General features: G+C 50.8%; 1 protein-coding gene across 4 annotated transcripts in view; it reads right to left on the minus strand.

The window, feature by feature from the left end:
* GRAMD1B (GRAM domain containing 1B) overlaps positions 1–12,225 on the minus strand; it is a 191,573-nt gene extending 179,348 nt beyond the window's left edge. For 3 of the 4 annotated variants that reach the window (XM_040976790.1, XM_040976789.1, XM_040976787.1), the window contains exon 1: positions 11,310–12,225. In XM_040976790.1, the coding sequence (XP_040832724.1) occupies positions 11,310–11,683 (374 nt within the window). In that variant the 5' untranslated portion in view covers positions 11,684–12,225. The remainder of the gene's footprint in view (positions 1–11,309) is intronic. The other variant, XM_040976788.1, reaches the window with a different exon arrangement.
* Positions 12,226–13,124: the final 899 nt, after the last annotated feature.

Here is a 13,124-nt window from a genome sequence, read left to right on the forward strand (position 1 = left end):
GCTCACAGAAGTGTCTTCCTTGTCACTGCATCCTACACCCCTCAACAAGTCACCACACTGATGTAGATCTTAGAGATAAGAATCCCTTCCCCCCCCCCCGCCCGCAAAAAAAATAAGCAACAACAACAACAACAACAACAAAACCCCAGGCAAAGCCCTCAGCCCAAAGCCCTTCCATCAAGCTCTCACAGGCCTGGGCTATGGGTCCAGACACCTGCTCTGGGGCTGGCAGCTCGCCCTTTGAGGTCAGAAAGATAATTCCCCACAGGCTGCTTAGCCTCTCAGATGACTTAATGAAAAGTGAGTGGCCCTAGAAGCGGCTATCAGTGACCAGCAGCAGCAGCTGGAGAAGCACACGGGACCTAGGAGGGCAGATTATCACCCGCTCACCTGTCCCACGTTCATTCTCTTGCCTGATACATCACTGGCACCCCTGGGAGAGTATATAACCACCACGGAAACTCTCAAAATACCCACTCCCACAGAGGAATCTGCCAAGCGTGAATCAGTCCACAGGCCTCCATCTCCACCATCTCAGTTTCCATAAATTGTTTTCAATTTGAAAACCATACCAGCCAAAGGCGACTACTACTCCCTGGGGGGACAGCCCCCCTGTGCCATCAGCATCATCCACACACACACCGTGCATCCCACAAGTCCGTGTCTCCACTTGGCAATCTTCCCATTTCAAGAGTGTCATGTCAGGGCTGCCTGCTCTCAGGTTCCCCAGGGAGCCAGAGCAGTGGAACTGCAAAAAGCTCACCCAAGATTTGAGATAAGAAGAACGCGGTTCAAATCTCAGCCTTGCTTCTGTTAAATCAGAAGTAAATCTATCTCCAAACTCCAGGCTCCCTAGAGGTCAAACTTGGGGATTTGTTGTAAACTTGGGGATTTGTTGTAAGAATTAAATATGACAAAGTAGTTAAAATGCTTAAGCAGAAAACCTGGTACAAAGTAAGACTTAGTCTCTGCCTTTAAGGAACGGTGGGCCTCCTCGTGGATTTACTGGTTGACGTGATCCAGCACTGATCACTTTTCTAATCTGCTGCTACATCACACGTTCCCTCTGGATTTTGTTGCTTCGTGTTGAGAACACAGGGGTCAGCACTGTGCAGCGATTGGCAATGGCTGCACCCCAGATCAGAGTGCCAGTGTGAGTCCTGGCCGCTCCACTTCCCAGCCAGCCCCCCACTAACGTGCTCAGAGAGGCAGCAGAACATGGCCCAAGCACCTGAGACCTGTCACCCACAGGCGAGACTCAGATGGAGTCCTAGGCTCCAGGATTCAGCTTGACACAGCCCCAGCCCTTGCAGCCACTTGGGGAGTGAATAAGCAGGTGAAAGAGCTCTCTCTCTCTCTCTCTCTCTCTCTCTCTCTCCTCCCCCCCCTCAAATTTACTCATTTTTATTGGACAGACAGATTTATAAAGAATAGGAGAGACAAACAGCTTCCATTGCTGGTTTACTCTCCAAATGGCCGCAACCACCAGAGCTTGGCCAACCCGAAGCCAGGAGCCAGGATCTTCTTCTGGATCTTCCACATAGGTGCAGGGTTCCAAGACTTTGGGTTATCCTCTACTGCTTTCCCAGGACACAAGCAGGGAGCTGGATGGGAAGTGGAGTAGCCAGGACTTGAACTGCCATCCATATGGGATCCCAGGAATGCAAGATGAGGATTTAGTCACTAGGCTGTCGCACTGTGCCCTCAAATATATATGCTTAAAGTCAAAAGCTTTCCCTCTCCCGTATTCCAATAACCTCTTCAATCTGGTGTCCAAATAGTGACTGGATGATGAACATAACATTTGGATACACAAAATCACCCTTTCCTCTTGTACATGCATTAGAAACAAGTTTCCCTCCAACAATTACAGGAAAAGGGCGGAGATTCAAGTCACATACTTGGGGCTAGTGGGATGGCTCAACTAGTTAATCTTCCACCTACAAGCAATAGCATCTCATATGAGCGCTGGTTCAAATCTTGGTTATTCCACTTCCCATGCAGCTCTCTGCTTATGGCCTGGGAAAGCAGTGGAGGACGGTCCAAAGCCTTGGGATCCTGCACTCACACGGGAGACTCAGAAGAAGCTCCTGGCTCCTGGCTTCGGATCAGCTCGGCTCCAGCTGTTGTGGTCATCTGGAGATTGAACCAGTGGATGGAAGATCTTTCTGCCCTTTCTCTCCATAATCCTGACTTTCCATTAAAAATAAATAAATCTTAAAGAAAAAAACGCATATGCTTATGATGTGCACTCATTAATGGCTAGCCTCAGCAGGCTGGGAAGACTCAGGAAAAAGTACTACCAATGGACAAATGTGGAACCAAGGAGAAGCCCTGAGATAGCAGGGTGGAAATTCCGTCACCTTCCTTTATTCATGGTTTCATTTCCCATAGTTATTTACAGTCACTTGGGGTCAATACAAAGGGTGTATGCAGTACAGTAAGATATTTTCACAGAAGGAGAGAGCAACTGTATCTGTTTTTACCATCTTGTAATAGCTGTTTTATTATTACGCATTGTTTGTCTCCACAAATTAAACTTTATTAAAGGTCTGTGTTTATGAATAGATAGAGAAGAACACAGCACATGTATGCTGCAGAACCACAGTCGACTTCCATTCTCTGAGGGTCTGGGAAGGCATCCCTTGGGGGTAAGACAGGGTCTGGCTGTACTCTTCTGTTTTGAGTCCAGTGATCCAATTGTGAAAGGGATTTCCCAAGAAACCTTACCTGAGCTGACCCCAGACCTGACGCCTGTGTGTCAGCCAGTATGGGGTGTGGCTCGGCCGCCTGCCTCAGCCTACACACACACTGGTGGTTACAGTGGCCCAACAGTTGTGTCCCCAGCTCCACCTTATACATAAACCAACAGATGCTGTGGCCCAACCCAACCCTGCCTACCACAGACTTGGCCCTCACGCATACCAGCAGGAACTACAGCCAAATCAGATCAATCCTCCAAACACCCACCAGTTTCACCCCCAGCCCTGGTTCCTGCACATGCCAGTATGTGCAGTAGACTGGTCTAGTCCATCCTGTATCCCACTGGATTATTATACACACCAATGGGTGCTGCAGTCTAGCTCAGCCCAACCAACCCTACTATCCAGCCCACACTGGATAGTACACTGGCCAGTGCTACCACCTGTCCAGCCATGATGCCTGCCCCCAGCCATGACTCCCATGTTTACCAGTGGGAGCTACAGCCAATCAGAGGAGTGCCCACAGTTCCTTGTTAGGCCATTCCCAGCCCTGGATCTTGCACTTTCCAGGTGGTACCAGGTTCAACCTGACAGCACCTGACCCAGCTTGTCCTGCAATCATGGTTCTCACATCTGCCAGTGGATGTTATGAACTGGACCTGACTGGCCTGGACCCAGACCTGAGCTACATGTATGCTAGCAGGTACTGTAACCTGGCCTCATCTCAGTTACTCCCAGTCCTGGTTCTTGCACTCACCTGCCCAAGTACTTGAGACCCTACCATCTAAAGAGGAGACTCAGATGGAGTCCTAGGCTCCTGGATCCAGCATGACACAGCTCGAGCCCCTGCAGGCATTTGGGGAGTGAACAAGCAGGTGAAAAGATTTCTCTCTCTTCTCAAATTTATTCATTTTTATTGGAAAGACAGATTTATAGAGAATAGGAGTACATTCTAACAGAGAAGTTCCCCAAATTCCTCTTTCAAGTCCCCTCCCAGTGGCAGATCTCTCACACACCAGTGAGTTCCTGGACCAGCCTGACTCGGCCCACCTTTTGTCCTGGTAGGTACAGTGGCTTTGCCCAATCCTGCTCTTACTGTTGGGTACACTACAGTCCCACCTGACCCACTCCCACATCCAGCTCCTAAGTGGTTCAGCAGCGCTGTAAACTAACCCAGCCTGTCCTATACCCACTCTGGCTCTTGCAAGCACCCCTAGGGGCTGGGACCTAACTTAATCTGGCACATCCCAGACCCAATCCATACTGCAGCCACATGCAGCCCACTTTGACACCCCCACTCCTGCTCTCTCACTCAGCAGTAAGAACTGCAGCCCAGCCGAGGCATACCCATAACTCCCCAACTAGGCCCACTCCCTGCCACAGATCCTCATGTCTCAACGCTTGCTCTGATCCAGCCCGACATAGCCCATCCCCCAGATGTTGCAGCCTGGCTTAGCCTGGCCTGCCCCAGCCCAGACTCTCACTGGTAGGTGCCGCAGGTTATTCCTGCAGAGCCTGCCCCCATCCCTGGCTTTCATGCAAACTGGTAGGTATGATAACCTAGCTCGGCAGTGCCCACATCCCATCCTAGCTCCAGTGCATGCCAGTGTGCTGCAGCTTGAGCTGCCCCACCTGATCTGTCCCCCAGAGCCAACCCACACGCCTGCCCACAAGCGCAGCAGCATTGCCCAATCTGGCCAACACCTAGCCCTGACTCATATGTGCATCAGTGCGAGCTATAGCCCACCAGGAGAGTTCCTCAAGCTCCCCCATCAGGCCCATGCCCAGACCCCAATCTCATGCGCACCAGCGAGTGCTAGGCCCTCACCTGGCACAGTCTGCCCCCCAGTTTCAACCCTTGTGTGTGCTGCCGAATATTGTAGCCCGGCCTGCCTCACACCAAATTCTCGGATGCGCCTGTGGCTGTTGCAGCTTGGACCAGCCCAGCCTGTTCCCAACTCCAGTACCCATGCATGCTGGCGAGTTCCATGGTCATGCCTGGTTTACCATCATCACCTTCCAGTTCTTAAGCAAATCAGCAGACATTGTAGTCCCACAGGGGTGATCCCACATACTCCCCCACAGAACTTGCCCTCAGATCCAGTTCTCTCGTATGTTGGTTAGTGTCATGGCCCAGCCTAACGTGACCCATTCCCTGTTCTGACACTCACTGGCGGGTACTGTGATCTAACCCTGCCAGGTAGGCCTCAGTATACAGTTTTAGTGTGCACTGGTGGGTGGTGGCCAGCAGTGGTCAATGCTCACTAGCCCAGTTCAGGTCTCCCATGTGAATGAGTGCATTGGTCTGACCCAGAACAGTCCTGCAGCTTCCCTCCTCGAAAATGCTCAGTCTCAGCCCCCTTGCTTACCTGCAAGTACAGTGGCTTGTCAGTAGAAGACCCCCAGAAGCAATTCCTCATCTACGATGTACTCTCTCAGTGGTCCCCCCTCCCATATATTCCTATACCTTCTGTGAACAATCCAGGCACAGGGAGCACATTGGCTCCCCCAGTCCCGGTCTGCCAGCAGCGTGGTAGAACCCAGAACCCAAGCTCATGCACATGTCGCCAGACCCAGTTCTCTGGCACATGTGCCAGCCTAGAACCTTACCCCTCCGCCTACCTGGAACCCTAGCACATGTGTGATCCCTAGGCCCGGTCCACCAGCCACTGAAAAAATCAGACTGATAATTTATGAAATTCTGTTTTTTCTTTTAAAGATTTATTTCTTCTTATTGGAAAGGCAGATTTACAGAAAGAAGGAAAGACAGAGAGAAACATCTTCTGTCTGCTGGCTCACTCCTCAAGGGGTCACAACAGAGTTAAGCCAACCTGAAGCCAGGAGCCAGGAGCTTCTTCCCGGTCTCCAATGTGGGTACAGGGTCCTCTACTACTTTGGGCGTCCTCTACTACTTTCTTACGGCACAAGCAGGGAGCTGGATGGGAAATGGAACAGCTGCGATATGAACCGGTATCCATATTGGATCCTAGTGCATGCAAGGCGAGGATTTAGTTACTAAGCAATCACATTTGGCCCTCCACATCTTTTCTTTACATTTGCAGCATTCCCACTTTTCTCTTTCAGTTCTTTATCAAATATATAAAGGTCACTATGAAACATATCACCTTACTGTGCTAGAAACTTACTCCTCCTAATTGGGTTTTGGTGTCCACTATCCAACCCCTCTCCATCCCCACTGCCCATGTTTGTCAAGCTCTAGGGTAGATTATTCTAACCCCCAATTTATATGCTGGTGGCTTTTGGAGCTGGGACCTTTGGGAGATGGAATCAACAGAGGTCTGGAGCATGAGACCCCCATGGTGGCATCAGTGGGCTTGCAGGAGCAAGAGAGACCCAAGTCAGCACAGCTGCTTGCTCTACCTCAAGATGTACTCCACCATGTAACAAGGAGGTGACAAGGCCCTCAGCAGACGCAAAAGACGCAAGGACTGTGTTGCTGGGCTGCACAGCCTTCACAAGGGACGCCTCAGTAAATGCCCATTCCAAGTTAGCCACACCTAGATAGACTGCTTCCACCAAGAGGCGTTGGTCTCCCTCTGGCACTTAGCTCTCCCTGGCAAGTAGGTTAACGGTAGTAGCCTAAGACTGGGGAATAGGAAATGTAGGGACTGAAGGTGCTAGTGAAAGGGCACACAGCTTGTTTGTGGGTCACAAAAGTCTTTTAAAATTGACCGTAGTGGGGCTAGCATGGGGATGTAACAGGCTAATTCTCTGCATCACATCCCACAGGGACCACGGTTCGTATCCCAGCTGCTCCACTACCCATCCAGCTCCCTGCTTATGATCCGGGAAAGGTTCAGCTCTAGCCATTGTGGCTATCTGGGAAGTCATCTAGCAGCTAGGAAATCTCACTCTGTAAAAATCTGCCTTTCAAACAAAAATAAATAAATTTTAAAAATAAAATTGACTAGGGTATGAGTGTACGTATCAGAGAAGATAGTAAAAACAACAGTGAATCTTATACTTTAAATATGTACATTATAGGATATGTAAATTTCCTCTAAATTACTGCTGTTCTTAAAAGCTTAGTTCTGGAGTTACCTCCAGGAAATTTCTCTAGACTCATGAATGAGGAAAATTCCACTTCAAACAGTACCAAAAAAGGAAACATCCATTCCCTCACAACTGATTCAGCAACGAACACCTGTGCACCCCTTTGAGAGGCAAGGTACCGTTCAGTGGTGGGCAGTGAGGATGTAAGGTGTATCACAGTGGATGTGGTGAGTCCTTGCACTGTACCTCTGGTTCTCTGGATCCCCAAACCCTGCTAACTCTACCACTTTCTCCATTTCTTCCTTCCCTGGGCTTGAGAACATGAAAGGGCTTTCACACCCGCTTTCTGTGTTCAACTTTGTACAAAGTCTAAGAATTAACACCCTCACGGCCTTTCCATTGGATTCCATGGCAAACCTGAATGGTGTGCTTTTTCTTACAGAAAGCAGATTTGGCGTGGGAAATTCAACTATGAAAGGCTCCATACTGGGCCTGGTATGCTAATCCTCCCTAATCCAAACCGGAGCAGAGTCACATCCAATCATTATGTCCAAGGCACGTACAAGTGGAAGAAGACCAGGTACGGCTCCAGGACAGGTGAGCCTGTGACCTCCCAGGGGCCCAAGCACACACATCCACAGGATGTTGCCAATAAGCTTTCACCCAGCAGCAGGAAGAGCAAGTTCACAAACAGCATCATCACACACGTTGCCCCTTTCAACCCACAGGGAGCACCATCTTCACCGATGCTGAAAGCGAACGCTCAGAGGCTAAGAGGTGTCCAAGTTAACCAGTGACAGAGCTGAAATGCAAAGCCAGGTCTCCTGACCTGAAGCCTGCCGTTCTTCGCCCTGTGTTGCCTGTAAATGCAAATTCCTTCCCAGACAATCCCCACAGGTATCCATAAGCATCTGCTTCACCTGACTTAGTTCTCTTTCCAGTATACCTTCCATTTTCAAGGGCTTAAAAAATTGTCTTTGTTTTAGACAATGCACATAGCTCCCAACAGAACAACAGTTGAGAATAGAGATTTCAGTCAAAAACAATTGGGTTTGAACTCTGTGTATGCAATCCTTTTTCTGTCCACACAATCTGTATCCATAGCCATGGGCTGTACAGCTCCAAAAAAGACTTAGGAAAAAAAAATTACACCTGAACTGAATGTGCACAGACATTTTCCCTGGATCCACAGGGAGCACCACATCCAGCCTGAAAACAGAAAAGAAAAACCCCGGGATGTGGATCTGAGCCTTCCGGGACAAGGAGCACAGTGTGAGGATTTGCTGCGAGTTTGGAATCCTCGAAAAGCGTAGTTTTTAAGGGTCTGATTTCCAGTTTTACATTAATGGATTAAGGAGAGGACTCAACTGAAGGGTAAGATCTGAAGTTGGGAATCCTGGAAAGCGATCGGGTTGTGAATCATGGTAGGCCACACGGAGGACCCAGCCTGCCCCAGTCTCCACTTCCCAGCTCGCCATGTGATCCTCCTTCCACACACACAGTGCCATTGCCAGCCCATATCCTCACCGGCCCAACGGGGACCTCCAGTCTCCAACTGTAAATCTCCCAAACTATAAGTCTTCCCGAGTAACCTCTCCTAAGGAGAAAGACCATGAGAAGCTGCCACACACACACATACCGTGGAAGGCTCAGACTGTCCCTCTTGCGCCTAACCCTTCCCTGGGTCTCCAAATCCCCTCAGAGACATGTGGCAGCCTGTATCTTTCACCGTCCCCCACGTTTTTCCTCTTGATTGGTCTTACGCACCTGACCTCACAGTCTTCCTAACTTATACCACCTAGCTGTATTGTTGTGGTTTGAGCCTCTTTCTGCATCTACTTCTCCCAGGTTCTCCTTTTTCTCAACTATGTAGGAATAACATATGTCTTCCAGTGGCACCCCACTCAACATGAGCGAGGTTTACATGCCTCCATTTCTTATACAAATGTCCCATGTCCTCGCTTCCCCCCTTCCCCCATCCGCAGACCTCTGCCACACGCTATCCCACTATGCAGCTGCTCTGCTACATCCTCATCATCTCCACTAGCTGGCCACAGACTGAGTTCACAAGAGCCTCCAATAAAAACTTATTCACTGAAATAAATGAAACTGAGCCGACTGTGAGGAGTCTCCAGGAAAGTGGTTGGTGATTCAGTGACCCCACACAAGGCCACAATCCCCAAGTGAAAAGATAGGGCTCCATGACTAAAAGCGAGGGTTGGCAGAGGCAGGCATTTAGCCTAGTGACAAAGACACTGGTTAGGACACCAGCATTTCATGTCAAAGAACTTGGGTTCAAACTCCCTGCTAATGGCCTGGGCAAGTCAGCAAAAGATGACCCAGTCACTCGGCCCCTGCTATCTATGTGGTAGAGTTGCAAGAGGTTCCTGACGCCTGGCTCTTTGGGAAGTAGCTAGTGCATGAAAGACCTCTCTCTCTCTCTCCTCTTCCCTCTGTTTGTAACTCCATAAATCTTTTTTTTTAAAGATTTATTTATTTTTATTACAAAGTCAGATATACAGAGAGGAGGAGAGACAGAGAGGAAGATCTTGCATCCACTGATTCACTCCCCTAGTGGCCACAATAGCCAGAGCTGAGTCAATCTGAAGCCAGGAACCAGAAGCCTCTTCTAGGTCTCCCACATGGGTGCAGGGTCCCAAGGCCTTTGTTCATCCTTGACTGCTTTCCCAGGCCACAGGCAGGAAGCTAGAAGGGAAGCGGGGTGACTGGGACACAAATCAGTGTCCATATGAGATCCCGGTTGCAATACTAGGACTTTAGCCACTAAGCTACTGCACCAAGCCCTGTAACTCCATAAATCTTAAAAAATAAAATAAACAAATAAAAATTTTAAATAAATTAAAAAGTACTTGGATGCAATTGATTCCTGCTGCTAGCTCCTAACTCTAGCATCCTTTGGGAAGCAGTGATGGCTCAAATGATGGCTCATGTGGGAAACCTGTATTGAATTCCAACTTGACACTTCACTGTTCCAATCACTGTAGACATCTGGGGAGTGTTCCAATAAATGGGAATTCTCTGTCTCTCTCTCTCGTTCTCTGTTTCAAATTTAAAAATAACAGGGAGCAGTGCCATGGGGGAGCACCTTATGCTTCCAATTGCAGCACCAGTATTTAAAATGGACTCTGGTTCGAGTCCCAGTTGCTCTACTTCCGATCCAGCTCTCTACAAATGATCTGGAAAGGCAGCAGAGGATGGCCCAAGTTCTATGGTTCCTGTATACTCACATAGGAGACCCAGAACAAGCTCCTGGTTCCCAGCTTCCAACCAGCCCAGCTCTGGCCATTCCAGGCATCTGGGGAGTGAATCAGCAGATGAAAGATCATGCTCTTGAAACTGAGAAAGATCTCTTTCTCTTTGTCTGCCTCTCCTATCCTCTAATACTGCCTTTAAAATTTAAAAACATGGAAAAATATTTTTGAAAGATTTATTCATTTGTATTGGAGAGGCAGATTTATAGAGAGAAGGAGAGATAGAGAGAGGTCTTTCACCTGCTGGTTCACTCCCCAAATGACTGCAACGGCCAGTGTTGAGCTGATCTGAAGCCAGGAGCCAGGAACCTTTTCTGAGGTCTCCTATGTAGGTGCAGGTCCCAACGACAGGGCCATTCTCTGCTGTTTTCCCAGACCATAATCAGAGAGCTGGATTGGAAGTGGAGCACTTATGACATGAATCAGTGCCCATATAGGACGCGGGCACCACAAGGTGGAGAATCAGCCTGTGCAGCCAGGGCACCAGTCCCCAAATAATTTTTTTTTAATTTAAAATACCTGCATACCATGCAATGTCTCCCACCCTTAAACTTCCAATCTACCTCTCTCTTAAACAAACAAATAAATTAGCAAGCACATATAGTAGAGGGCATCAATGGACACATGAGAACTCCCAGCAGCCACCAGCCTGACTCCAACACAACTCCTGGAAGTACCTCTCCTGAGCAAGGCTGCACAGCACAGCCTCCAGGTACTCTACCCCAGGAAAGTCTGAACTTTCCCTCTATTCAGATGTCACATTTACCTAACAAAAAAGGAGCTGGCACAAGCCACAGTGGTGTGGAAGTGTGACTCATTCAACATGAACACTCCACCTCTACCGGTATGGGCCGCTTCAGACAACCTAGTGCAGTCAAACATAAAATAATAAAAACTGAAACTCAGAAATCCAAGTCCAAGTGGTAACACCTCTTAACCCCCGCCGTCTCCTCTCTGGCTAGCTGTACCTGTAAGGTGGCAATGACTGTAGTATCTACCTCGGAGTGCTGGTGCTGGGAAGACGCATCTGGAGCACTCCACATAGCTACCCACATAAAGAATAAATACTAGCTGCCATTACTGTTACCGTTTGCTTGACTGGGAGGTTCAAGCCAGATGGTATGCTGCCTGAAGCCCAGGTCTCCTGCCATCTAACCCGAGGCCGCACAGGGAAGTGGCAGGTGGGGAAGGAAAGAAATCACTAATCCAGACAACGTGCACAGCGTTCTGGGAAGTTTCCATCAGGATGCCCTGGGGCCCTGGCAGCTCTGGGGAGGGGCCGGAGGCCAAGGGAAGACGGCCAAGGCGAACAGGAACCTACCTGCTTTCACTGCACTCCTTCCTCTCCCTGACCCTCAGCCACTTGCGGAGGAGGAAGCGTTTGCGGCGTGGAGAAGCGCTGGGTGTGGAACAGTTGGACCACGGGGTGTCCTCGTCGCTGGAGGGCGTGATCTCGATGGACGGCAGCTGCAAGAACTCCTTGCCAGGGGCCAAAACGCTGGGTAGGTCTTGGGTCAGCCCGGCCTCCAGGCTCTGCTCCTGCACGTTCTTCATGCGGCGCATCTTGAAGCGCCGGCGACGAAGCGTAGGGGTCGACGAGCTGGACCAGACCGGGCTGCCTTCGGGCGCGCCTTGGGATTCGGGCACCTGCAGGGCGGGCAGCTGCAGGTTCTCCATCATGTTGGCTGCCGGCATGGGGACCCGGCACCTCCGCGTGCCCTGGGCCAGCTGCCGCACTCTCTCGCTCTCCGGCTCGCGGCTCTCCACCCCTTGGCCCGCGGTGGCACTCGGTCCCCGCTCACCGCAGCAATCGCTCGCGGCTGGAGCGGCGAGAAGAACAAGTTCTTTTTTTCTGGAGCGCCGTGCGAGGAAGGGACGTGAGTGGACGCGGCGCACGGCCGATAGGAGTCTAACTTTTCGGAGCGCCCTTCCTCCCGGCTGTCCGTGGCCAAAGCGAGGCGACCCAGGAACAGCAGAGGCAGCCGCCTGCCAGCCAGCACACGGCCGCCCTCCTGGGGCTCCCCTTGCGCGCCCGTTTGTTTTTCTTCCGCTGCGCTAGCTTGCGTCTTTGCCTGAGCGGGACTCGGCAGCCCCGGGGCCCAGGGGACGGCGAAACAAACTCTCAGTGGTTTGCGTTCAGCAGATCAGGTCGGGGAGCCGGCTTGGCGCTGCAGGCGGGCAGAGAGGAGGAGGAAGAGGCAGTGGTAGGAAAGAGAGAGAGAGAGAGAGGAAGCGAGACACAGGATAAAAACCAAACAGGAGGAAAAGCAGGGGGTGCCTATCCCGAAAGGGCACGCACGGGCAGCGACAGCGGTGTAACTGTACGCGGAGTCCCTGGGGAGGGGCTCAGCCTCCAGCCGAGCTGCTCCAATCAGCCCAGGGACAGAGCAGCACACACCAAACTTTCTCAAAGCAGCGATTGGTCGTCTGCTCTCATTAGCCCAATTCTCTGCCTTATTTTTTTTTCCCCTGGGAGCGGGGCGGGGAGAGGGGTAGGGGTAGCCAGCCGGGTAAAGGAAGGGAAGAGAAGCAATGAATTCGAACCCGCCAGGATACAACAGTGAGGAAGGGGGGGGGGGGCAGGGGTTGCGGCGCACTAGCTTTTCCCGAGAAAGAGGCTCTCTTTGGATGATGTGGGGGTGAAGGAGACCTGGGTACACTCAAATGGAGAGGCTAGGTGTCTGGAGGCTGCTTCCAAAATGACAAGCTGAGATGAGAGGACAGCTGTGTGGCATGACCTGAAGACACCAGACACGACACACCAAGGAGAGATACACGATGGGTGCTGAGAGACACAGGACACAAAGGACCAGGAAGGAAGAGGGTCTGGCAGGCCCCTGGCCAATACCTTAGTTGCTCCCAAGCAAGGAAGGATAGGAGAAGCAGATGAGCACCTGCAAAACAGTGCCTCCAGTTGGGCACCCAGGGAGCTGAAGAGATCCCTTTCTGATCCTGGGAAAGATTTTAACTCTGCTTCATCCTGCTAGGAGCATGGACTGGGTCACACAGTCAAGTCAGTCCCCAGGTTACAGATCCTAGACAGTCTGGGTCACGCCTGATAGAGTTGTAGGATGTGCTGAGCCACTGGCTCTCTAGCTCGAGGTCCTGGCCCTGCATTAGAAAGCAGCCCTGGATC

The sequence above is a fragment of the Ochotona curzoniae genome, unplaced genomic scaffold (assembly GCF_017591425.1).
Source record: "Ochotona curzoniae isolate NIBS_2020 unplaced genomic scaffold, NIBS_Ocur_1.0 contig_2723, whole genome shotgun sequence".
Classification (NCBI taxonomy): Eukaryota; Metazoa; Chordata; class Mammalia; order Lagomorpha; family Ochotonidae; genus Ochotona; species Ochotona curzoniae.